This window comes from Xenopus laevis, chromosome 7S, assembly GCF_017654675.1.
Source record: "Xenopus laevis strain J_2021 chromosome 7S, Xenopus_laevis_v10.1, whole genome shotgun sequence".
Classification (NCBI taxonomy): domain Eukaryota; kingdom Metazoa; phylum Chordata; class Amphibia; order Anura; family Pipidae; genus Xenopus; species Xenopus laevis.
This window is the reverse complement of record NC_054384.1, coordinates 97125081-97149798: the sequence shown is the minus strand read 5'-3', so window position 1 is coordinate 97149798 and position 24718 is coordinate 97125081. Positions and strand designations below refer to the sequence as shown.

At 40.8% G+C, this 24718-nt stretch overlaps 1 protein-coding gene across 2 annotated transcripts; it reads left to right on the top strand.

The window, feature by feature from the left end:
- Positions 1-15396: 15396 nt before the first annotated feature.
- Positions 15397-22714, top strand: ascl2.S (achaete-scute family bHLH transcription factor 2 S homeolog). Of its 2 annotated transcripts, XM_018226780.2 has the most exons (2): positions 15397-16115; positions 21213-22714. In XM_018226780.2, exon 1 carries the CDS (start codon positions 15618-15620, stop codon positions 16101-16103), a length of 486 nt encoding a protein of 161 aa, XP_018082269.1. In that variant the 5' UTR covers positions 15397-15617; the 3' UTR covers positions 16104-16115; positions 21213-22714.
- Positions 22715-24718: the final 2004 nt, after the last annotated feature.

The window sequence follows — 24718 nt, the reverse complement described above, 5'->3', positions numbered from 1 at the left end:
AGACATTGAGACATTTTGTGCATACAGCTACTAAAAAATCCATTACCCTTTAAACAAAACAGGGATTGTTTGTCCATATATTGCAATATATTTAAGCTGGCCAACTACGTCAAAGTCATCCCATATCTGGCCAGTCCTATGCTTAATTTTCAACTCATAGATTTAGGTCATACACAACATTTTATACATAGATTAAGCTGCAGACAACGATATGGCACAGGGGCAAATTCACTAGAAATGACCTTGTGATCCATTGCCCTTAGCGACTGGGTATATTTTTGCTTTTGTGGCTTTGAACTCAAACACTGATTAAAATGGAGTGAGTTAAATGTTAAAAAACATTGTGTGAGTTATTGGTTAACCAGTTTATATTTTCTCCATTTTCTCTGTAATTCAGTCTTTTGTTTGAATCATTCAAGATTTCCTGATTGAAACAGAAGAAGAGCTTTTGTTTTTCATTGGAATTTCGGCACCCCGGAAGTCTTTTCCTGCTCAGGCCGTGCATATGAAAGGGAAAGAAAGAATTGCTTTCTGCAGCAGATCTCTAGAGGTGCAGGAATGCTCAGGGAGGGGAACTGTCATACACTGGGAGGCCTAACAGAAAATGTTATTGTTTTCCCCAGCTTTAAAGTGAACATCTTTGCATAAACGTTAACATTGAGGGGGTTATTTATCAAAATACGATTTTTTTGGACTTTTTAAATAAAAAAAAAAGTCCAACCAAACTAGAATTCACAATTTACCCTTATTTATCAATAAAAAAAACATGAAAAAAACAGATCAACAAAAAACGCAAATTTTTCAGATTGTCGCACAAAAACCGTGACAGATTTGACAACCGAAAATGCCTAATTGTTTGTGAAATCGTCGGAAAAGCCCAAAAAGTTTGGATTATCGTACAAAACCCAGCTCAGGCAATAATATCTTCAAATTGCAAGTAGGACCTCTGCCATTGACTTCTACAGGACTTCGACAGGTTGAAGATGGATTATTTTTGGATTCTGACTTTTTCCATCAAAAAAAAGTATATAGTAAAAAAAACTTAATTTTTTTGAGTTTTTAGCATTCAGACTTTAATAAATAACCCCCAAAGTGTGTTAAAAGCAAAATGGAAAGGTGGAGTCTTATCGGATTGCATTATGTCATGTTGACTATTGCACAGGATCAGGATGTTGATGAACAAAATGGGTTTCAAGGAGTTTATATTTTTTATGTTGATGGCTGTGACTTTTGCAGAAAACCGTGTGCCGGGATGTGGCATGTATCTCTTAAAGGACAAGGAAAACCAAAACTACTAGGGTGTGCCAGTTTGTAAGGCGCCACCCAGTGACCACTAACCTCTATCTCCCCACAAATGTTTCCCTTCTGTTAACTGATTTATTAAAAAGTCCCAAGTTTTTCTTTGATCTCCTGCACTGACGTCAGAAAAAGATACAATGTTTCTGAAACTTAATTAAAATAGGAGTTTTTTTTGGAAGCAGACCAGAATTTAAGATAAGCAAAGATACAATAGTAACTCTTTAAGATAAGCAGGTCTTTTAGAGACTTAAAGGGCAATTTCTCCTTCATTGGCAAAACTGTTATAACACATAAAACATGTCCCTAAAAACTCCAAGAAATGTGTTCAAAACTTCATAACCTGCCAAATTTTGTAAAATGAACATGATAGTTAGTTGGTGTGGTCATAAGATGGGCGTGGTCAAAATGTTTGCCATGTGAAGAGCAGCAGAACATTTTGTCACTCTTTCTGATTTTTTTGGGTGGGGGATATGCCAAGGGTTGTCTTGCAGTTTGCAATTTGGGTCACCAAGGAGGTTCTTTACAAAGTGCCAAAGTTTGGACTTTCAGGAAAACTAGGAAATAATATGTCCTGTGTACCATAAATTAGGAAATAATATGTCCTGTGTACCATAAATTAGGAAATAATATGTACTGTGTACCATAAATTAGGAAATAATATGTCCTATGTACCATTAATTATGGGAATAAAGAGGTAAATAATAAAAATCTACTTTGATTACACCCAGTACCCCACAGAATCAATCAGGTGTGTTTTCAGCTGACCAGTAAATGCTACCTGCTGATTGCTATGGTTGCTAAGGGTTACTAGACAAGAAACAAACTTTAGATCTTTTATTACATTACCCCATACGTTTTCTATAAATAATATATGTACTAAAAATCTAGACGGAACCCTGATCAACCACAGAGGAGGAGGAGGATTATCCTAATTGCCTGATCACTTAAAGGAAAACTATACCCCTCAAACAATGTAGGTCTCTATAAAAATATATTGCATTAAACAGCTCCTATGTAAAAGCCTGCTTCATGTAAATAAACCATTTTCATAAAAATATAATTTTTTAGTAGTATGTGCCAATGGGTAATCATAAATAGAAAAATTCCATTAAGTGCCGCCTCCTGGGATTGTATGATTCACGGTGCACACAAACATACCATACATGTTAGGTCACATGAGCCAATAAACAGACAGAGTTGTGTCTTTTGCTTCCACACTTCTTCCTGTTACAGTTAGAGCTGCAGTATTTCTGGTCAGGTGATCTCTGAGGCAGCACACAGACCATCACGAAATGGTGGTTCAAGGCAAGAGATGTTAAAGGGCAATATTTACTTAAATATATAATATTCCAGTTTGATAAGATTCTTTAATTTGCCACTTAATATAATATAATCTATGTGTTGCTCAAGTATTCATTTTGGGGGTATAGTTTTTCTTTAAGACAAACTCCTCTTTCAGGTATGGCATCAATTTGGGTATTGTATGACTGTCCCCTGGGTCTCATCCTAACGACTGTCACTTAAGCATGTTGGTTATGTCATTATTTTTCCTGTTCATATTACAAAATGATACCCTAAGTGGGGATACAAATCTATAACATGTCCTTCAATGGCGATTAAATGTTTAAGAACACATCTTCTATCAACAGAAAAGGTCAGTTTCGGGACAAGGTAATATTTCACCTTTAAATTGACGTGTAAGTGATTTGCATTCAGAACTCATTTTTCTAAGCCCCAAAGGAGTGAAGGTGTGTTCCTTGAACAATGCCTATTGAACAGTGAACACAGCCCTTTCTTTTTGGCTTAGAAGTTGTTTCCTTCATAAATTAATACAGAAACAGAGGAACTCCAATTCAGGGGATCGAGAACGGAACCAGATTGACATTTCTTTTACCCATGTATTTTAAAGATTCAGAGACCCTCATTCTGAATGTGTAGAAGCACAATGTGAGGAACAAGGCGAGGAACAAGAGTAGAATCCATTGAAGATTCACTGACCAATAAGATCCTGCTGGATGGACTTTAGAACCCTGCAGGTACTGGGCTTTTTGAATTTTTGCTGCAGTACTACTCAGATCCACTCTTCCTAGAATATCATTAGCAAGAAAAACAGAGTCGTTTCAAACAGGCCAAAAGTCAGGGCATGCAGCAAACATCAGCTGTTGGCAACCAGGCAATCATTTGGGCAAAGTGGCCAGGAATCAAGCAAAGGTCTTATAAGGACAGGTAAATGGTTGAACATGACTTGGGCAGGATCTGACTACACTGAATAAAACTTGGGCAGAGAGCAAGAGAATGGAATGGGGTTTCTATGGGGCAAATTCACTAAGATTTGAAGTTGCGCCAGGCGAACTTTGCCGCACTTCGACAGGCGTAGTTTCGCCAGCGCTCCGCAAATTCACTAAAATCCGAAGTTGCACTCAGGGATAGCATAAGGTTGCAAAGTTGCGCTAGCGTTGATTCGCTATGTAAAGCGAAGTTACACTAGCGAAGGCTAATTTGCATACGGCGCCAAATTCAAATTTCAATGGAGGAATACGTATCAGCACTACAAATGCCTAGAAAACCTTCAAATCAGCAAATAAAATTTTTATTTTGCCCTACACATGTGCCCACTGTCTAGGTAAGTTGCCATGAGTCAGGAAATGTAGGGGGGAAGGAGGGGAGCCCCAAAAATTTTTTCGATCTTTTTCAGCCTATCACCCATAATGTAGAAAACACGCCAGCGTTTTTTGGGACTTAGAAAAAATTTTGACTTTTTTTGAAACAATCCCTATCTACTCTATTGCGCTTCGCCAGGTCTGAGGTGGCGAAGGAAGTCTAGCGTAAAAGGTAGCGTTCAGTACAATGCGCAAGTTAGTGAATTTGCGTAGTTACGTCGCTAGCGAAAATTCGCCAGGCGTAAGGGTGCGAAGTAACACTAGCGAAACTACGCCAGCGTTCGTTAGTGAATTTGCGCAGTAACGAAAATGCCAAACGCTAGCAAATTAACGCTAGCGTTCGGCGCTTCGGCGCTTATAAGTACAATGGCATTACGATTTGACACTGAAGCTTGGAGACCCGCACATAGCAACCCAGTCTCACTTTGCACAACTCGATTCCATTCCTCTTACTGTATTACAAAGTTTTTGGACATCATTAAAGGGGAAGTAAAGTCTAAAATATAATAAGGCTAGAAATGCTGTATTTTGTATACAAACATAAACATGAACTTACTGCACCACAAGCCTAATCAAACAAATAATTTATGCTTTCAAAGTTGGCTACAGGGGGGTCACCATCTTGTAACTTTGTTATACATCTTTGCAAGATCAAGACTACGCACATGCTCAGTGTGGTCTGCGCTGCTTAGTGATCGTCATAAATGATCAAAACAGCTCAAGTCAAATAATATCTGCCAGAAGCCGATACAACAAGACTGATTAATAATCAGAATATACAGACTGCACTGGGTCCTGTGTTGTCATGTAATCTAATGTGGATTTTATAGTTTTTGTATTGTTTAATACAAACTTTCTTCAACTCTCCAGAACCAGTGGCTGCAGCAAAATAATCCTCCAAATAGAATTCCAGTTTATCTGTTTAAATCTGGCTCCATGATCTTTGTCCCTGCAACTAGAGTTGGAAACAGTAAAGGTGATGTAAAGGCAAAAATAAAATCCAATACAAATCTCTACACAGTCGCCGACTGCTCTACAGGGAGACAAACAAAGCTGCTTGAGTTCTGCATGGCTGGGAAGTAAGGCGGGGGGCTCCCCCTGCTGTTCATAATTATGATTGTTTCCCTGCTCAGCAGTTAGGGACAGTCTGACAATTCCTATCCACAGCAGTAAATGAAGGGAGAATTTCACTGCATACAGTCAGGTTTCTTATAAAAATGGTACCCATTTTTTAAATTCAAGTATATTGGAGATAAGTTTCTTTTTCAGTAAAGAAAGTAAAAATGGGATTTTATTTTTTTGCCTTTACATGCCCCTTAATGACTTGGTATCATCATAGAACTTTTTGGTTTTGTAAACTCACCATGTGAGGTTTCAGCTGTTTGTTGGTCTGGTTATTTATTATTACTTTAGGGGTTTATTGGCTCATTATCCTTATATAATGTCGTTTTCGTGCCTTTGTATACACTTGTGGTGTAAACTGCAATGCACATGCATTTATGTAATTTGATCGTACTTAACATGCTCTGTTAAAATGTAAATCTTTTATGTTTTGGAAAACAAAAATAAAAATGAAGAAATACAAAGCTGAACAGAAGCTGCTGATTGGTTTCGATGGGTTACTATGCTGGGTCACACATTGTTACTACAGTATATAACTCTCCATGCACTTTGCTCCCAACCTTTTATTAAAGCTGAGAAATGTACCAAATGTTTCTGTGATATTACCATAAAAACAGCCTCTGTACTTGTGGATAGTTGCTAGGAAGGAAAAACCAAAATATTTTGTCTAATCCAGGGGTCCCCAACCTTTTTTGGTCCGGGGACTGGTGGACCAGGGGAGGGGGTTGGCGTCCAAGTCCAATGTCATAGACACAAAAAAAGTGTATCTGCTTTGCCCTGACATCACTTCATCCTTCCCTGATGTCATCTGCCCCCTACCTGGAGTTTCCCACAGCAAAAGGTGGCAATCCTAACCTTGACGAAACAAAAGCAAAAGTTGGAAGAGACTTACTGTTACTTGAAACAGAGGAGCCCAGATGATGTATAAAAAGTAGAAAATCTTTATTTAGGACATAATTAAGACTGACGCGTTTCGTGCCAAGGATGGGCACTTATAGCCTATGAGTAAGTGCCTACCTTTGGCACGAAATGCGTCAGGTGATAGAGACAGTAAGTCTCTCTCAACTTTTGCTTTTGTTTGGCTTTACCAAATCATATGGCCCGTGGCCCTATTTGGGATGTGACTACTATATATGATTTTTTGACCTATTTTACTTTTTGAGACAAAAATATATATGGAACTCTGAAATTTTTTTCTTAGGGTACAACTACACGGATGATTTCCCTGCGATAGTTCCGGATCCGGTGCTCTGCGCCAAAACACAGACGTCAAGTCGGATGTGGCGGAAAACAAGGTAAAAAATACAAATGTCGGATGGCGTCGCAGAGTTCATCCGATACGACACAACTGTCGGATGCAGACACAGCATGCAGCGTATGCATCCGACAGTTGTGTCGCGTTAGACAAAAGCTGCGACACCATCCGACATTCCTGTTGCTTACCTTGTTTTCCATCGCATCCAACTTGATGCCTGTGTTTAGGCGAAGAGCGTCGGAGCAGGCACAATCGCGGGGAAATCACCGTGTCCTTGTACCCTAAGACAAAAATCCAGAGTTCCATATATATTTTTGTCTCAAAATAGGTAAAAAAAATCATACACAGTAGAACTGCACACCATAGCAATAGAGTAAATAACCCTAACATTGTGCCTCATTCAGAGGTGCAAGTTATGGAAAAGTTGCAAGCACAGGACACAACAGGACCCTATACTTACTGTTTGCGCTTTGCTCTGTGCCTCCTGATATTGAGTAGAGTGCAGCTTCTCCCTCTGCCCCTTAGCACTCTAGCACTTGCGCCCTGGGGAAATGTAAATGACCCCCAAAATCTAGTTTTCTGGGGGAAGGGGAATTTGATTTAAGCTTGAGGGAATGAAGCACTTGGCTTGTCTGTTGCTCTGCTTTTTGCACAATGTAGTTCTGTGTTGAGAGGTCCGGACTGAGAATTAAAATAGGCCCTGGCATTTCAGGTACACAGAGGCCCAATCAGCCCACACAGAGGCCCAAACAGCCCTCACCAGCCCACTTTATAGTGACTTTCTATGGGGCCTTATAGCAGCCCCTCTGGCATTTGCCAGAACTAACAGATTGCCAGTCCGGGCCTAGTTGAGAGTAAAGGATTCCAAACCCTTGTGATATCTGGACAAATGAAGAGGCAAGCTTTTGTTAAACATTATGACATTTGCAAAATAATAATGGCAAATTAGCCTAGTTCTTCCCACTACACAGTGGACCACTCCATCAATAAAAAATCCCAAACATGAAAACTTCTGGGAATACTGATATGCTTCATTTACCAGTGTATTTCAGCCATGCTTCTTGGCACAGACCTCTCTGCTCATCATAAGATTTTATCAATGCTACTGCTTTTGATCAGTGCTTCCATTGATGGACTGTAATACAGATTAAAGACTTCAAAGAATAATGCCCATACCATCCAAAAGGGATTGCAAGAAAAACTTGGGGTTTTTCTTCCGTGTTACCTAGAATGCATATATTAGAGAACAGCCTCGTAGAAGCACAATGTAACTGCTGATGGGCAGTCGTTCCTTTGAGCACTTGTCACCCACACAATAGGCTCTCACCAAGCAAGACTGTTTCTGCAGTTACCACCGCGGGAATCCTATTCTTTCAGTCCCAAGGCCTTTGTGTGATCGGGATGCGCAGCTTTGGAAAAGGCAAGTGGAACTTATTAAATTAGCTGCACTTTTGTGTTGCTGTTTGCCAGTAATATTAGGAGCTTGTACCATGGAACAGGGCATGATTTAATGATCTTATTAGCCAGTTACCATCAGGTGTGGTCCTGCCAGCAAAGGCTCATTTCTGATGTGATGTGATTTATCATCTTTACTCTGCAACTTTGGGACAGGATTGGTGTCAGTGTTTGTATAACTCTTTGCAGTTGCCTTTGGAATGTCCAAATGTTATTACTCATAGCTAAGAATCCAATGCACAATGCCCTTCATCTGTTGCTATATGTGTCTCATTTTAAAGACTATAATTAATGTCATCCAATAGAAGTTATTTTGTATTGTGTTTATTATTTCTAAAGCATGGGAAGACCCCATCCCTGTCTCTTCTCCAGAGGTCCTGTATCTGCTCAAGAGAGATCCTACCAGGTAAAAGTGCAGTTCCAAGGATATAGACCTGTAGCCAAAGAGAGTTGCCGCAAAGTCTTGCGTTTCTTTGCCGAATCGCCAAAGTTTGTTTGCGCTGGAGCTGACACAAGGGTTCTGGACGCAAAAGAAGAACCCCAGTGTGACTACTGTGGCTCTAGCCTAAGAGGAGGTGATCTGCAGTGCGTTTCAGGTTGATTCCCCAATAAGTTGGGTCAGGTCTGCTAGAGAACTGATATCTTGCTTTCTGAATGCAGCACTTTATACTATTAGTAAGTGCAATTAACGGTTGGCAAATATGTGAGGTTGCAGATTTGGCTGGAGTAGGCGTAAAGGTCTTTACCCCAGGATCATAGAATGAGAGGCAACACATATTGTTTAGGAGGCACATGGGGAGACAAAGTGCTATAACAGAATTTGCAGAACCAGATAGATATCTATTTGTAGATAGAGAGAGGAAAAACAGCAAGCACATCAATGAGAATTAACCTGGGTTATGGAACCGGGGAACACCGGCACTATACGAACGGTACCACAAAACTATACATTTTTTCCAAAAACCTCGCTACATGAGGATAAGGAATTTGTAGGACACAAACTACCTAGGATAAATATATATCTAAAGTAAAACTTATGTTATATATTCATAAGAGGACAACAGAACCTGCTAGCAGCATGGGGGTGCATTGGTAACTGCCTTGCACCGCTGAAGTCTTTGGTTCAATTCCAACCTGATCATCTGCAAGGAGTTTATATGTTCCCCCCCTTATGAGTAGGTTTTCTCCCACTCTCCAAAACATACAGGCAAGTTGCCCTTATTATAAAATTCACCCTAGTGTGTATAAATGTGATATGGAGCTTAGATTACAAAATCCATTGGGGCAAGGACTGATGCTGTGTATTGGTGCGATTCAACTGAATGTTAGGGCCAGGCCCAGATTTGTGGAAAGGTCACCTAGGCCCGGGCCTAGGGCGGCAGGATTTTGGGGGGGCAGCATGCTGTCTAACCACACCCACATTGGTTCAATAATTTTTTAAATTTCCCATGCGCCAATCCCCATTGCTCCTTTCCCCCTGGAGAGGACCGGAGGCGACAAACGGCAGTGGGCCTAGGGGCGCCCACTATGTAAATCCGGCCCTGGTTAGAGCTGCCATATACAGTACGATATGCATACTGAGCATTATTATTCATGAAAAGAAGCCATATTAAGAGCTATAGTTTACAGAACAGAAATATTAAAAATGGCAAATTACACATAACCGATATTTAAACTCGAACCAGAAAAAACGCACTCCTGGTGCCAGCCGGTGAAATTAAAATGTAAGTTTATTCCATAATACTAAAAGTATGCGTGTAATTTTAGTATTATGGAATAAGCGTAAGTTTTAACTTCACTGGGTGACTCCAGGAGTGCGTGCTCGTTTTTTCTGCTTTGATTCTCAGCCCAAGCTACGGGTTCGGGGCACGGCACCAGAGCCACCTGCTGTTATTGGTGAGTGCGAAAAAAGGCTGATTTTACCTACATTAATCACGTTGTCTAAACTGTGTCTGAAAGTGATAGACCTGGAGTTTATACAACCAGGTCACTCTCCCCATCGGGTGAGCTACAATTTAACTTCATTTTGCTGCTCCACATATAAAGCTCGGAGCTTTACTTTTCCGTGCTAAAAATTTCAATTGTTCAGCTTTTGGGGATAGCGCTGGTTTTGTCTATGAATATCTGCAGATAAATAGTTTGGGACCGCTATAAAACTTCTGTTGATAAAGAAGCCACATGTGGAGCTGGAGAAAGCTTTCTTCTTCCATGGAGGCAGATTGTTGGAAGGCACAAGTTGGTCCCTTTATGTAGAAATGATGAAGTGGCCCTGGTGCATTCAAACTGGCAGTCACAATGCTGAACGCAGCCTTGTATTTAACCAAGTGTCAGCTCTAAATTCCCTCCCCTGTGTGTTCCAGGGATGAACAGAAGGAAGGGGCCGGCCACAGAGGAGCCTATCAATACAAACCTGCTCTATTTCTTTCCTTAGAGCAATGGCTCCCGGATAAAGTGACAAATGAAGCGTATTTGAAAAATAGCAGCACATAGGGGAAGCACCGTGTTTCAGCCTGGCGCTGGCCCATGGAACAAAGCTGCCTGACCATCTTCATTAAAACAATTAGGCTGGAAGGCTTTGCAGGAGGCGGGTCTCCAGCTGTTAGCCCTCATCGCTCTGAATACCCCCCTTAGCAACAGGGAGACTAAAGGCACAGCAGGGTGCTGCACAGGGACACTAATTACACAGGTCAAAGGTCCCGGGTGCTCCGATAGGAAACAACCCAACACCAGTCAGTGATTCTAGCGAGAATAAAGGGACATTATCATACAGATCTGATTCGTTTTAATTATGGCTGGAATTCTGGAATTCCTGAATGTCAGAGGTGAAAAACATGAAATTCATTCGAGGAGCAGGGCAGAAATGTATTTATTATTATTTCATTTATTATCCTTTATTTATACAGCACCTAAACATGCACACACCACTTTCTAAGGTCCCTATCACATTCACACACACCAGTGTCAGTTCTATCCAGAGACAATTAACCTTCACTTTTTTTTTTAATATTTTGGGCACATGTGGAAATTGCTGGAAGAATTACATAATAATTCCGTAGAGTTGGAATGCCCATTTTGAATGATACAAAATAATATTTATAGATACAATTTAACACACCAAGGGGGTTATTTCTGAAAAGTCCAAATGCCAAAAACTCAAAAAATGCTAGTTTTTTTTATTATAAATCCGAATTTTTAGTTGAAAAAAAAACCTCAAATTTTTCTGCATGTATTTAACCCGAGGCTGCAAAGAGTCAGAATCCGAAAATCTGGCATCTCAGACTTGCCAAGGTTGTATATAAAGCTGACCATAGATGTAAAGATTTTAAAAAATCCAATCGTTATGCGTCTATGGGGACCTTAAAGGGCATGTAAAGTCTAAAATAGAATAAGGCTAGAAATGCTGTATTTTGTATACTAAACATAAACATGAACTTACTGCACCACAAGCCTAATCAAAGAAATAATTTATGCTTTCAAAGTTAGCTACAGGGGGTCACCATCTTGTAACTTTGTTATACATCTTTGCAAGACTAAGACTGTGCACATGCTCAGTGTGGTCTGGGCTGCTTAGGGATCGTCATAAACAAAGCTGCTTGAGTTCTGCATGGCTGGGAAGTAAGGCGGGGGCTCCCCCTGCTGTTCATAAGTATGATTGTTTCCCTGCTCAGCAATTAGGGACCGTCTGACAATTCCTATCCACAGCAGTAAATGAAGGGAGAATTTCACTGCATACAGTCAGGTTTCTTCTAAAAACGGTACACATTTTTTAATTAAAGTGTATTGGAGATAGGTTTCTTTTTCATTAAAGAAAGTAAAAATGGGATTTTATTTTTTTGCCTTTACATGCCCTTTAAGTCAGGGGGAGAGGTCCTTGTACTACAGTATTTGGACGTTTCTGAGGCCTGTGCTGGAATATACTATAGTTCATATAAACACGCTGCTGTGTAGCCATGGGGGCAGCCATTTAAGGGCAGAGACACACGTGGAGATTCGGGGAGATTAGTCGCCTGATGACAAATCGCCTCTTCTTCTTCTTCGGGCAACTAATATCCCCGAACTGCCTTCCCACTGGCTAGAATCTAAATCGACGACTGGATGGCACTGGGAGCCATTAGTCTTCCGAAGTAGCGAGGCAACTTTGGACGACTTCGGAAAACGAAGCGATCCGAGTGCCATCCCGCCGGCGATTTAGATTCTAGCCGGCAGGGAGGCTGTTCGGAGAGATTAGTCGCCCGAAGAAGAGACAATTTCTCGCCGGGCAACTAAATCTCCTTGAATCGTAGCGTGTGCCCTTACCCTAAAGGAAAAAAAGGCGGAGGTTAAACCCCTGCCTCAGGTGCTTATAGAGGGTTGAAAGGAGTTGGATTAAAAAGGAACCTTATTGGCCATGTTTGATTAGGAATAGCTTAACCATATCACCAGATTTTTATATTTGAACTACAGAACACACCAGTAATCCCCTTAGAAATAGAGGTTATCAGCTATCAGCTGTGTAATTGGAGCTGTTAATGAATGGCACAGGTCCAGGTTGCACTTGGGAGCAATTCTGTCTGTAAGATCCCAGCCCCATTCAGTGTTAGTTGACACTTCCAGTTTACTAAGCCCAGTTCTTATTATTGTTATTATTATTATTATTATTAACATGTATTTATATAGCGCCAACATATTGCGTAGCACTGTAAAGTAAATGTGATTATACAACTACATCACATGAATTACATACATAGAATATATGGAGTAACAAACATCACAATCAATACAGGTACAAAAAGGTGAGGAAGGCCCTATGCATAGGCATACAGTCTAAAGGGAAGGGAGTAATACACAAGTTCTAATACACAGTTCTTCAATCCTCTATCATTATTTGGAACACGCAAGTGTCCCTGGCACAATTCTGCTCACAAAATTGGAATTTATTTTGGGTGACATTCTAGCTGAGCGAAACCAACTTTTCTTGGCAAGTTGCACAGATTTTTAAAGGACCATTAATGCTATAGAAAAAAAAATGAGCTATTCATAAAGGTGCTTTATAAACTTTGAACTGTCTTCAAAAGAGATCGACAGCATCTTAGGTTTCCATAAATATGTGTAAGACAAATTAAACAGATGCTGAATTATAATGGGAGGATTTCTTTTGAGCACAGAACACTTCTACAATCCAGGCTAAGCAGGCCCGGATTTGTGGAAAGGCCACCAAGACCCAGGCCTAGGGCAGCAGGATTTTAGGGGGGCTGCATGCTGCCCAACCACACCCACGTTGGTTCAAAAACACTGGGGATGCACAGGAGATACAATAATTTTTTAATCTCCCAAGCACCAATCCTCATTGCTCTGGTCTAGATGATGAAAATTTGCACAAATAAAGGAGAGGGGGCAGGGGCGATGAACGGTAGTGGGCCAACGGGTGCCCACTATCTAAATCCGGCCCTGAAGCTAAGTCTACAATCTTTAAATAGGCAAGCGACATGGCAGCCCCAAGTCACAGATATGAACTCTCTATGCCCTGTAAGCTGTTTCCTCAATGTTATGCCATTTATAAATATGTGCAGCTTCAGCATTGTATACTATGTGTAGGGAAATGCATAAAATATCCTTTTGTGCTATATAATATATATATATATATTGTATATAAGTTCTATTTCCTATTCCAAGTAAACTTTTTTTTATTTTTGTTAAGGCTGGGCTTAATGCAGCGCAACGAATTTACGATAATATTTTTTTTGGAATAATCAAATATGTCATGAAAAGGCAAAACATTAAGATTATTTCATTAGCATTTGACTAATCATTTGCAGCAGATAGAACTTTTGGGTGCCATCACACAGCGGAATTAAACCATTAATTGGGCCGTGGGTCTCAGCAGACTGGTCATATACACAGTGGTTAATATTGCCACCTTGCACTATTGGGGTACTGGCTCCTGTATGTCGGTATAATTTGTTACCTGTAAACCAATTATCCAGAATGCTCCTAATTACGGGAAGGTCATCTCCCATAGGGGCAGATTTACTAATAGGCAAAGTTGCTAAGGCTAGCAACTTTTCGCCAGAACATCGGCAATTCACTAACAGGCGCAAGCGTCAATTCGCTAGCGAAAGAGACTGTTGCTTGAGTTTTTTCGCACTCTATCGGCAGGCGACTTTTTGCTCTGGTGAAAGGTTGTTACTGCGCAAATTCAGTAAAGTGCGGATTTCTTTCGCCAGAGTTGTCTTCACCACCTCAGACCAGGGGAAGTGCTATAAAGCAGCTGGATCTTCCTCAATCTGATGCCACTTACATTATATTCTGTGAGCCGAAAATGCATTAAAGTTCCAAAAACGCTGGCGACTTTTCCTTTTTTGAAGCGGAATTGCCTGCAAAAGTCCTGACAAAGTTTGTTAGGGTAACTGGTTTTCTCCAGGCATTTCATAACAAATGGAACATTCATTTTACAGTGGGCTCATGTGTAGGGCTTTATATTAACTCTCTTGTCTTTATTAGGGCTCTTACAGACGAGCGTTTTTACCTGCGCTCCCCTGCGTTGCGTTTTTCTGTGTTCAGCCGCAGGGGAGCGCAGGAATAGACGCATTACATTTTTTCCAATGGGGCTGTACTCACAAAGGCGCGTGTAGGCGCCGAACGCAGGAAAAATGCAGCATGTTACGACTCAACCTGCGTTCGGCGCCCCACGCGCCCAGCCCCATTGGAAAAAATGTAATGCGTCTATTCCTGTGCTCCCCTGCGGCTGAACGCAGAAAAACGGAACGCAGGGGAGCGCAGGTAAAAACGCTAGAAATTTGTAATAAAAAGTGGTAACTTCAAGCATTTGCACCAACATTTATAATAAAGACGTTCATATAACTTTAAATTACCCGCCCTATGCAAGTTGACCCAAGCGCAAGATCACCAGCGAATTTCCACTAGGCACAAACGAACGCTAGCGTATCTTCGCTATGAAATGCCCGCACTGCCGAAGTAACGCTAGAGAAAAGTCGCCAGCGTTCGGAACCCAGGGCGCAACTTCGTTTATTAGTGAATTAGCGTAGTGGTAATGAATTTGCGCCTGGCGAAGTGGTGCGATGTGTGCGAAGCAGTCGCTGGCGACAATTCACCCTTTAGTGAATGTGACCCTGACAACATTTTAAGTCACTAATTCCAAGTTTTTAAAAAGGATTCCCTTTTTCACTGTAGTAATAAAACAGTGCCTTGTACTTGATGGTAACTACTCTGCATGGCTCCATATTAGTGACAAAATAATCCTATTGGGTTTATTTAATGTTTAAATGATTTTTAGCAGACTCCAAATTATGGAAAGATCTGTTATCTGGAAATACCCAGGTCCCAAGCATTCTGGAAAACAGATCATGTACCTCTAATAGCAGAACATCACACAGGCCTGTACTTGGAGGAAAATGACAAATGATATAAAATGTAATTTAAAAAAAATCATTTGCACTTTTTGTTTATCATGGAGACATGTTTTTCTCCTTTATTCTCCCATACAATAAAGAGGGAGGGTTGAGTGCTAGTAGTGAAATGAGTTCACAAGTGAAAGCAGCATGAAACGAGTGGTGGGAGGGGGGCTGGTATCAGACTGGGAGTGAATGCACTAGGCACAAGTTGTAAAGAATTAAAGAATTAAAGAAGGCAAGTCATGACCGGCTGACAGAGGGGAGTTACCAATTCTCTAAAGCTCCTGCCTCATTCCAGGATACCAGTCAGCAAAGCCACATTCACCACTAGGAGACACAACAAGTCAAGGTCCCTCCAGAGAGAACATTCCTTTTGGCACCACATTAAAGCGCAAAGCAGCACCTGCTCCACCTGTTCCGCCTCTCTCCTCCACGATGGAGGAGCAGCTGAGCTCAAAGAGACAAACCAAGGCTCCGCGCAAAGCAGCTTCCGAATCTGGATCTCCGCAGAGGCTGCGCTGCCAGAGACGAAGCGGCTCCTCGTCAAACACTATTGGCTACTCCGCTCCCTCCGAAAGGCGCAATGAAAGAGAGAGGAACAGGGTGAAACTGGTCAATTTGGGCTTTGCCAAACTAAGGCAACACGTGCCTCAAGCTCAAGGGCCGAACAAGAAAATGAGCAAAGTGGAGACTCTGCGCTCAGCTGTAGAATATATCCGCGCGCTTCAATCGCTGCTGATGGAGAGGAGCGCGGGGGAGGGACAAGAGAGAGCTGGATCCGACGGACTCTCGCCTTGTGGCAGCAGCTGCTCAGTGGATTCTCTCTCACCTGGATCCTATTGTAACTCAGAGGACAGTTCCAGGGAGGACAGCAGCATCCCCGAAGCCGACTTCTTTCTAACGCTTCATGGATGGGGATAGCAAGGCTGCCAGGTTGGTGCCAATTCACTGCATGCATTACATGGGCTGAATATTTACCCAGAATAATATGTACTGGACTAGGGACACAGGATCACATTTACTTGTTAGTTACTTCTACCTAAGATTTTTAGTTTCTACAGAATATGAAACAAATGGAAAACAATGGCCATAGATGGGAGATTTATAAGATACACAGAGCTGCATAGGGTAAAGTACAGGTATCTGTGCCAGGGATGGTGGCACCTTCCTTACTATACTGACTAGTGATGGGTGGATATCTCCCGTTTCGCTCACCGAAAAATGTGCGAAAATCAAGAAATGGCAAAAAATTGTCGAGAAAAATCGTGAAAACGGAAAGTTTCACAAAAAAAATCGTGAAATTCAGACCTTTCACGGAAAAATTTGGAAAATCTGACATTTTCACAAAAAAAAAGTGAAAAGCTGTCATTTTCACAATAAATCGTGAAAATTGACGCCCGTGTCCAAGCTGACGCTGGCATTAAAGTCAATGGGCGTCTGAATAGTGTTGCCCCGCGGCGATTTTGACGCGGGAGATTCACGAATGTATTTGCCAGCCGCAAAATGCGGAAATTCACCGCAAAATTGTGCCAGGCGAATTTATTCGCCCATCACTAATACTGACTTTAAAAGTGTTGAGTTACCAGGAAATTCTGCTCCACAGCTGTGATGAATATGCTGTGCAATTGTAATTGAATTCGCAAAACGGCAAAACATTGGGAAAAGGCAAATTTTGATGCACGCGTCAATTTTCACGCTCGCATCAATGCTGACACTCACGTCAACTTTTCCGACGCGTCCAACATTTTTTGACAACAGGGAATTTTCGCAGCAGTTTCATGAATATATAAATGCCTGCCGCATTTATTTGCCCATCACTAGTGAGGATAGTGCAATTTGCCATTCAGATGCCATTCAGGAGATGAATACCTTGCTCCCTAGTACCTATTTCAACAGACCACAACTTTAGGTCTCTGTTTAGGTTATAATAAATGCCATATATCCCAAAATTTGAATGTACCTAGAAATGGTGCCAATAGAATACTGGCCAATTACCAAAGCAAAGAAAAATTTCCAATTAGAGCAGCTGCCCTATATAATCAATCAACTTTGCTTATTTCTGAACAGAAGCGCGAGTGCAAGGCTCTAGAATCTATCCACTGAGAAACAAAAAAGTAACCAATGTGGAAAGTTCAAATGTAAACGGTTGGTCCGGGTGCACCTGCTCCTTCAGCAGAGGGAGTATTCACAGAAACATCAAAGCAGGCTGGCACATTAAAGTCATAAAAAAAAATTATCACATTAGATTTTCCAAAATTAAAACAAAAGCCTGACGCGTCACCAGGGGACACTTATCTGTTTGTTGTACCGTATGATCAGCCTATGACTAAGTGTCCCCTGGTGACGCATCAGGCTTTGTTTTAATTTTGGAAAATAAAATATGATTTTTTTTTTTTATGACTTTAATATCCAGCTCCTGTTTCTCAACTACGCATGGTTGGGTATGTGCCAGCCTGCTTTGATGTTTCTGTGCTAGAATCTATTCACAAAGGTGTTTGTGCTCCCTGTGACTTATAAGAAGCAGCCATGTGCCTGCTCAGCCCTCTGATTAACTCCACTTTTGGACCTGAGGGAACCCTGGAACCACTGCCAGCCTGGAACTGTTGCCAATTTTAGGGCTCCTCTAGCAGGCTTCATCTATGGTTCCAATTTGGATTTCTATGACTCTATTCACTGTGAGACTGTGCAACGCAACACAACTCATGAAAAGCAGTCACCAGCTTGACCCCGCATTGGTGCACAGCACACAAAGTTGTTGCAAGCACTATTTGCTGCTTTCTCCCAGAAGTGTAGGGGTAAATGTTGTAGGGGTACATTCTAAATTGAAAACATGGTGCTATGCATCTGTATAGTGCAATTTGCACTTGCATAGTAACTGAGCTCTCAAAACTGTTGTCTAGATCAGTAAATTAGATCCAAAGTTTGATAGCGATGTGCTGAACTGTCTCCAACCAATTAGCAGGTATATTGCTCCCCCCACACACACACATTTAGCTTTAAATAGACCTACAAAGGCTACTAGTGTACAAAAGCTACTAGTACAGCATAACCTGCAATAGTCATTGTTTGTTGCTATAAAGATACTGCATGGTGTATCTTTGCCATAATGTAACTGTTTTTCCTTTATGTAACCCCCGGTGCCAGCATTTATGCACAGGAGGTGATGCTGTATACACAAAGGGGCGGATTCTATCATGGGTCACCCTATGACAAGCTTGTGCAAAAATCACACTCAAATAGGTGCTTTGCAATTAAAGGGATTATAGTGATGCATACTCCTACTAAAATATAAAGCTCCTTTTTAGTTGTTATAGCCAGGGTATTTGGGTTAGGGCTGGTGGCTGATATTGAAGGATATATTGTACATATGCAACAAATGCAAGGGCAGCTGGAGTCAGTTCTGCTCCAGCCACAACTCCAGATTGCTTGCATTCGTATTTACTTCTGTAAAGCAGCAGATGTCTATTACAGTTTCAGTGGTGAGAGCCAGCCGTGCAGTGAAAAGCAAGGGGTAGACAGATACTACTTTGCAATAGCAATTACTACTATATTAAAGGAGTGGTTCGCCTTTAAGTTAAGTATGTTGTAGAATGGCTTATTCTAAGCAACTTTTCAATTGGTCTTCATTATTTTTTTTGTTATAGTTTAATTATTTGCCTTCTTCTGACTCTTTCCAGCTTTCAAATGGGGTCCAAAATGCAAATAACTTGTTGCCACAAACCGTATAAATCAGTGATAGCTCAATCCAACAGTGATCTGGGTTTGCCACGTCCAGAAAAGCGATATCATGTAGAAAATGAAGATTTCACTGGAGAGCTTTTTTAGTGAAACAGTGAAGACGTTTATTCAAGATGCATTTGTGCTTAAATGCATCTTGAATAAACGTCTTCACTGTTTCACTAAAAAAGCTCTCCAGTGAAATCTTCACTTTCAAATGGGGTCACTGACCCCATTTAAAAAACAACTGCTCTGTAAGGCTACACATGTATTGTTTTTGCTACTTTTTATTGCTCATCTTTCTATTCAGGCCTCTCCTATTTATATTTCAGTCAATTATTCAACTGACTGGTTGCAACCTGGTGCATGGTTGCTAGGTTAATTTGGACCCGAAATGAAATTGCAAACCCGGAGATCTGCTGAATAAAAAGCTAAATATCTCAAAAACCACAAATAATAAAAAATGAAAACCAATTGCAAATTGTCTCAGGATAACGCTCTCTACGTCGTACTAAAAATTAACGTAAAGATGAACAACCCCTTTAAAAGAAAGTTAAGCTACACAAACAAGTTGGATGATTAGGTAAAAGATGGTAGCGGCCACTACTCCCCAGCTGATTGGGTAATACTAATTGTGAGGTCATTTGTCTGCTGAAAGCGGCTGTTGCAGAACCTGTAGTGAAGCGAAGCTGTCAAACACTGTTTTACTTGATGTGGCTCCAAGGAATGGAGGTAATTGACATGTGCTGTTAAACAGAGGGATCTTCCCTGCACCACTGGGGGGCTTCTCTTTCCACGTCCCCTCTTGAGAAAATGAACTAGATGACTTTCCCGCCAAACCATGGAACAATAAGGGCTGCTTAATAAGGCTGGTTCCAGGGCACACACAAATCTCCTGTCATGGGTCACTGGTTGACTTGGCTGCCTTTAAAATGCTCCAGTTCCCTTATGGCTCTGGATTTCACAGTGTGGCTTCTTTGTCCCCTAATTATACATATTGTCTTCCTATTAACAGCACAGCAAGAGTATTTTATTGTTTACTGGTCACAGGAAAGTTGGGAGTGTTCTAGATGTCAATGTCTAGAGCAGGAATGGAATTTGGGCACCTGATCCAAATTTCCTTCCTTGCCCTACACTGAGCTAGGATGAAGCATTATGCTAATTTAGAATACTGTATAAAATTTGCAGAATTCTGTGTTTACAGGATACCAATCATTCCTGGTGGTGCCTTCCAAAAAGCTCTTGGAAAGTCAAAGATCTGGTGAACTAAGTTTGACTAACTAAGACCAACTAAGAGTTCCTGCACACTTATCTGCCACCCAATGCAAGTTCCTAGACTTAATTGCCACCCTCAAAGACAGGGATCCCCAACCTTTAGAACCTGTGAGACGAATTCAGAAGTAACACTAGCATGAAAAATGTTCTTGGGGTGCCAAATAAGTTCTGTGATTGGCCATTTGGTAGCCCCTATGTGGATTGTCAACCTACATTGGGGCTCCTGTTTGGCTGTACACCTGGTTTTTATACAACCAAAACTTGCCTCCAAGTCTGGAATTCAAAAATAAGCTCCTACTTTGAGGCCACTGGGAGCAACATCCAAGGGGTTGGAGAGCAACATGTTGCTCACGAGCTACTGGTTGGGGATCACTGCTCTATGAGTTCTTGTGTAGACTTATTTTCCACCCAATATAAGTTCCTATAGATTGAATTGCCACCCAGTTCATGTAAACTTCTTTACCAAACAATATGTGTTCCTGTAGCGTTATTGCCACCCAGTGTGAGTTCACGTAGACATACTTGCGTTCCAATATGAGTTTATGTAGACATACTTACTACATGATGCTTTACTGTAGGCTTGCCACCCAATATGTGTTCCTGTAGACTTACACCAATGAGTTCCTTTATACTTGCCACCCAATCTGTGTCCATGTAGACTTCTTTACCAACCAGTATGCATTCCTGTAGACTTGCCACCCAATATGTGTCCATGTAGACTCCTTTACCAACCAGTATGCATTCCTGTAGACTTGCCACCCAATATGTGTCCATGTAGACTCCTTTGCCAACAGAATACATTCCTGTAGATTTGCCACCCAATACAAGTTCCTGTATATTGGCCACCCTATGTGTGCCCATGTAGACATCCTTGCCAATCAATACGTGTTCCTTTAGACGTACCAACCAATATCGGTTCCTGTAGACTTATACCCACGTAAGTAGTCATGGGTTGCATATAAATTAATTTAGACTTATCAGTCAGTACTTAGTTCTTTCACTTGTAATTAATAAATGATTCTCCTTCTTACGCTACAGGACACCACGTAGGAGCAGAGGATGAGAAGCAGAAGATGAGGAACATACTGACTATTACAAGAACATATTATCTGAATGATCAGGATATAATATATAAAGATATTTATACATGACTTCCCGGCGATGCAGGCAGCCACTTGTATATAATACTGATAAGGGAAAACATATATTAGATCAGTATTTTATCAGTTTTTTTCTAATATGCTTTCACATGGACAATATTTTGAACACTGCCCAAATCCTAATGGCTGCCTGAAACTGGGAGAGAACAAAACCAGCGTCAAAAGAAGCTCCTTAAAGAGAGATTAATTGTATGCTCAAATCTCTTCTTTTTTGTTATGAATCTGAAAAGGCGATGTTTGCCGATTGCCTTTATTTGCTGCAGGCAACAAAAAAGAACTGAAGCTCAGAATGAGATTTGCCCTGCTAATGGATCCATGAGTAAACAGACCCAAATGCAAAGAAGCAAACCTTGAGACAGAGGGTGGATACTACACAAAACAATGTGCACATAAAAAGCCTTTTATGTCTGGCTTAGTACCTTTCTCTGGCTGGAATGTATCAACCCTCGCTGTCATATGGGCTTCATTTTATATTGTTGCATCATTACAACATGCAGCAGCATTAAACATCTTGGTGGGGGGGTGACTTGTGACCCCTGAGAGTTACACTTTCTAATTGGCAGCCTCCATGGCTCCAAACTTACTTTCAGGTTGTTTGGGCTCTAGTCTCTGGTTTGAAAGTGGTAAAACTATTCCAGCATTGAGGTGGTGGAGCGGCAGAAGTCATTTGTTGTCATAGTGATTAGACCAATATAATTACTGATACAAGGATTCACAATTACACAGCAAAGTGTATTAACTGTTTTCAAGGGGACCAAATTAAGTCTCGGAATGTGAATCTAGAATTCATACTCATTTGGAATTTGTCATAGGGGTATATTTATCACAAAGTGAAGTTAGAGATCACCACAGTGAAATTCCGCCACTCTCCATTCATTTCTATGGTATTTTAAAAGGCGTATTTATCAAAGGATGAATGTTCACTTTCACCCATTGAAAAATACGCTTTTAAAAACCCTATAGAAATGAAGGGAGAGTGGCAGAATTTCACTTTAGTCTAGAGGACTGTGGTGATCTCTAACTTCACTTTTAGATGAAGATACTCCTATAGTGTTGTATTCAGCATGTGACCCCATTTTTGGGTCCCAAACAATAAGTTTAAAATCGCTGTTTTACCATTCCAACTCCAATGGAATAACTTTACCCCATTTCTGCTGCTCATTAAATCACGCCCAAAGCGTATGCTGTACAGGGACCATTATTTATCTATGTTTTTGTGTTTATTTATGAATTAGAGCTGCCACATACTGTAAGAGAAACCTGACTGTATGCAGTGGAATTCTCCCTTCATTTACTGCTGTGGATAGGAATTGTCAGACGGTCCCTAACTGCTGAGCAGGTAAACAATCATACTTATGAACAGCAGGGGGAGCCCCCGCCTTACTTCCCAGCCATGCAGAACTCAAGCAGCTTTGTTTATGATGATCCCTAAGCAGCCCAGACCACACTGAGCATGTGCACAGTCTTAGTCTTGCAAAGATGTATAACAAAGTTACAAGATGGTGACCCCCTGTAGCCAACTTTGAAAGCATAAATTATTTGTTTGATTAGGCTTGTGGTGCAATAAGTTCATGTTTATATTTAGTATACAAAATACAGCATTTCTAGCCTTATTCTATTTTAGACTTTACATGCCCTTTAATATCTGCACCAGATATAGCCTATTAAATGTATATACTTTAGCTTTGCAGGGATACTTTCAAACTGCTCTTGTGATGTCCAATGTTCTACTCTTGCCATAAATGTTTTTAGAGGTGGCAAATAAGGGCCCCGCACTTGAGAAGGACAATGGGAGAATCCATGCTGATTGCAGAAGCGTCAACTTATTGACTTCTCTATCAATATGGAGATCCCTCACTGGATAGCTCTTTGACTCCTGCATTGATATTCTTGATAGTTCTTCTCTATTCAATAATCTACCTCTAATCAGATCACTATACATTATGTGACTGTGGATACTGGGGTATGGCTTTGGTGCTTCTTGATAAACCAAATATTGGGCTGTACTGTTTTTTTACCTGCTGGTTAGATAATAATGCATCACATCCTTGTTAAAATCTGAGACTGCAAAGAAATCAACATGTTTCACCTGAGGATGTCCCTCCAAACAAGTCAAACAAGCAGCTAAAGAAAACAAGCAAAACAAGCAGCTAAAGGACCCACCAAGAGTCTGCAGGGTCAAGTATAACTGTCCAGTCTAATGGATGAGGGTTTCATTCTTGAAATGCCTAAACCTACCAGAGTTATTTCAGCAAATTGCTCCATGAAACACATCATTAGATCTTTAATGACTCACAAGCAGTCAACCTTAGCGGATGTGTCAATGTCCCGGATACTCGCCCAGGAACTGAGCAATCGCCCCACTGCTTAAATACTTATGAGCTATATCCAAAAAAAAAAACAGCTTTCACTCGGATATTCATTGCCTTTATAACCAGAATCCTTGTGCCATTAACAACTGCCAGTGAATGTGCCTTCAATTCTAAGTGATTCAGTAAACGAGATGCTGAAAAGGCGCCATGCTGCACCCTGTAGTATCCACTTGAAATAATAACAAATGCAACTGTACAGTTATTTATTTGTAGATAAACTGTTTTCATACACAGAGTGTTTTTTCAGAAACTGTTATTTTTCTAATTAAAAAACTTAAAACTTCTATACGGTGTTTTTTTTTTACTGTAAAACAAGGAAAAACAAGAAATCTTTTCAATGGTTGCACGCCATTGGTGGGGATCATAAAACATGGCAGGGGAAGATATATATATAAAGCATGTAGCACAATAGAAACCCTTTGCATGCTGGATGGAGGTTACCACTACATAGACAGAGAGAATTACAGTATACTTAAAGGGGTTGTTCACCTTTCAACATTTTTTTTCCATTCCAGTTTGTTTCAGATTGTTCACCAGAAATAAAGACTTTTTCCAATTACTTTCTATTTTCTATATGTGACCGTTTTTCTAATATTGAAGTGTAAAGTTTCATTTTTCACCTTCTAAAGGAGTTCTGGGAGGGGGGGTCGCCGACCCTGTAAACTTTTCTAAATTGATACATTTAGTTGATCTATTAGTTATCTTTGTCCCTGCTGAACAGACTCCCCATGGTTTCATTAAAGGCAGAATTGATACAATAGTTGCTAATACTCCGGAGATGCTGCTGAGAAATGGATCAACTAAATGTAGCAAAATTGTAACCGTTTAGTCTGCGCCTGAATTAATGAGCTGCCAGACAGGGACATTCAACTTTAAACTTGGATTTTGAAAAAACGGTAATAAAAAATGGAGAGTGATTGAAAAAAGCCTTTTCGCAAAAGATTCGGCCAAATACCGAACCAAATCCGAATCCTAATTTGCATATGCAATTTATGGGTGGGAAGGGGAAAAC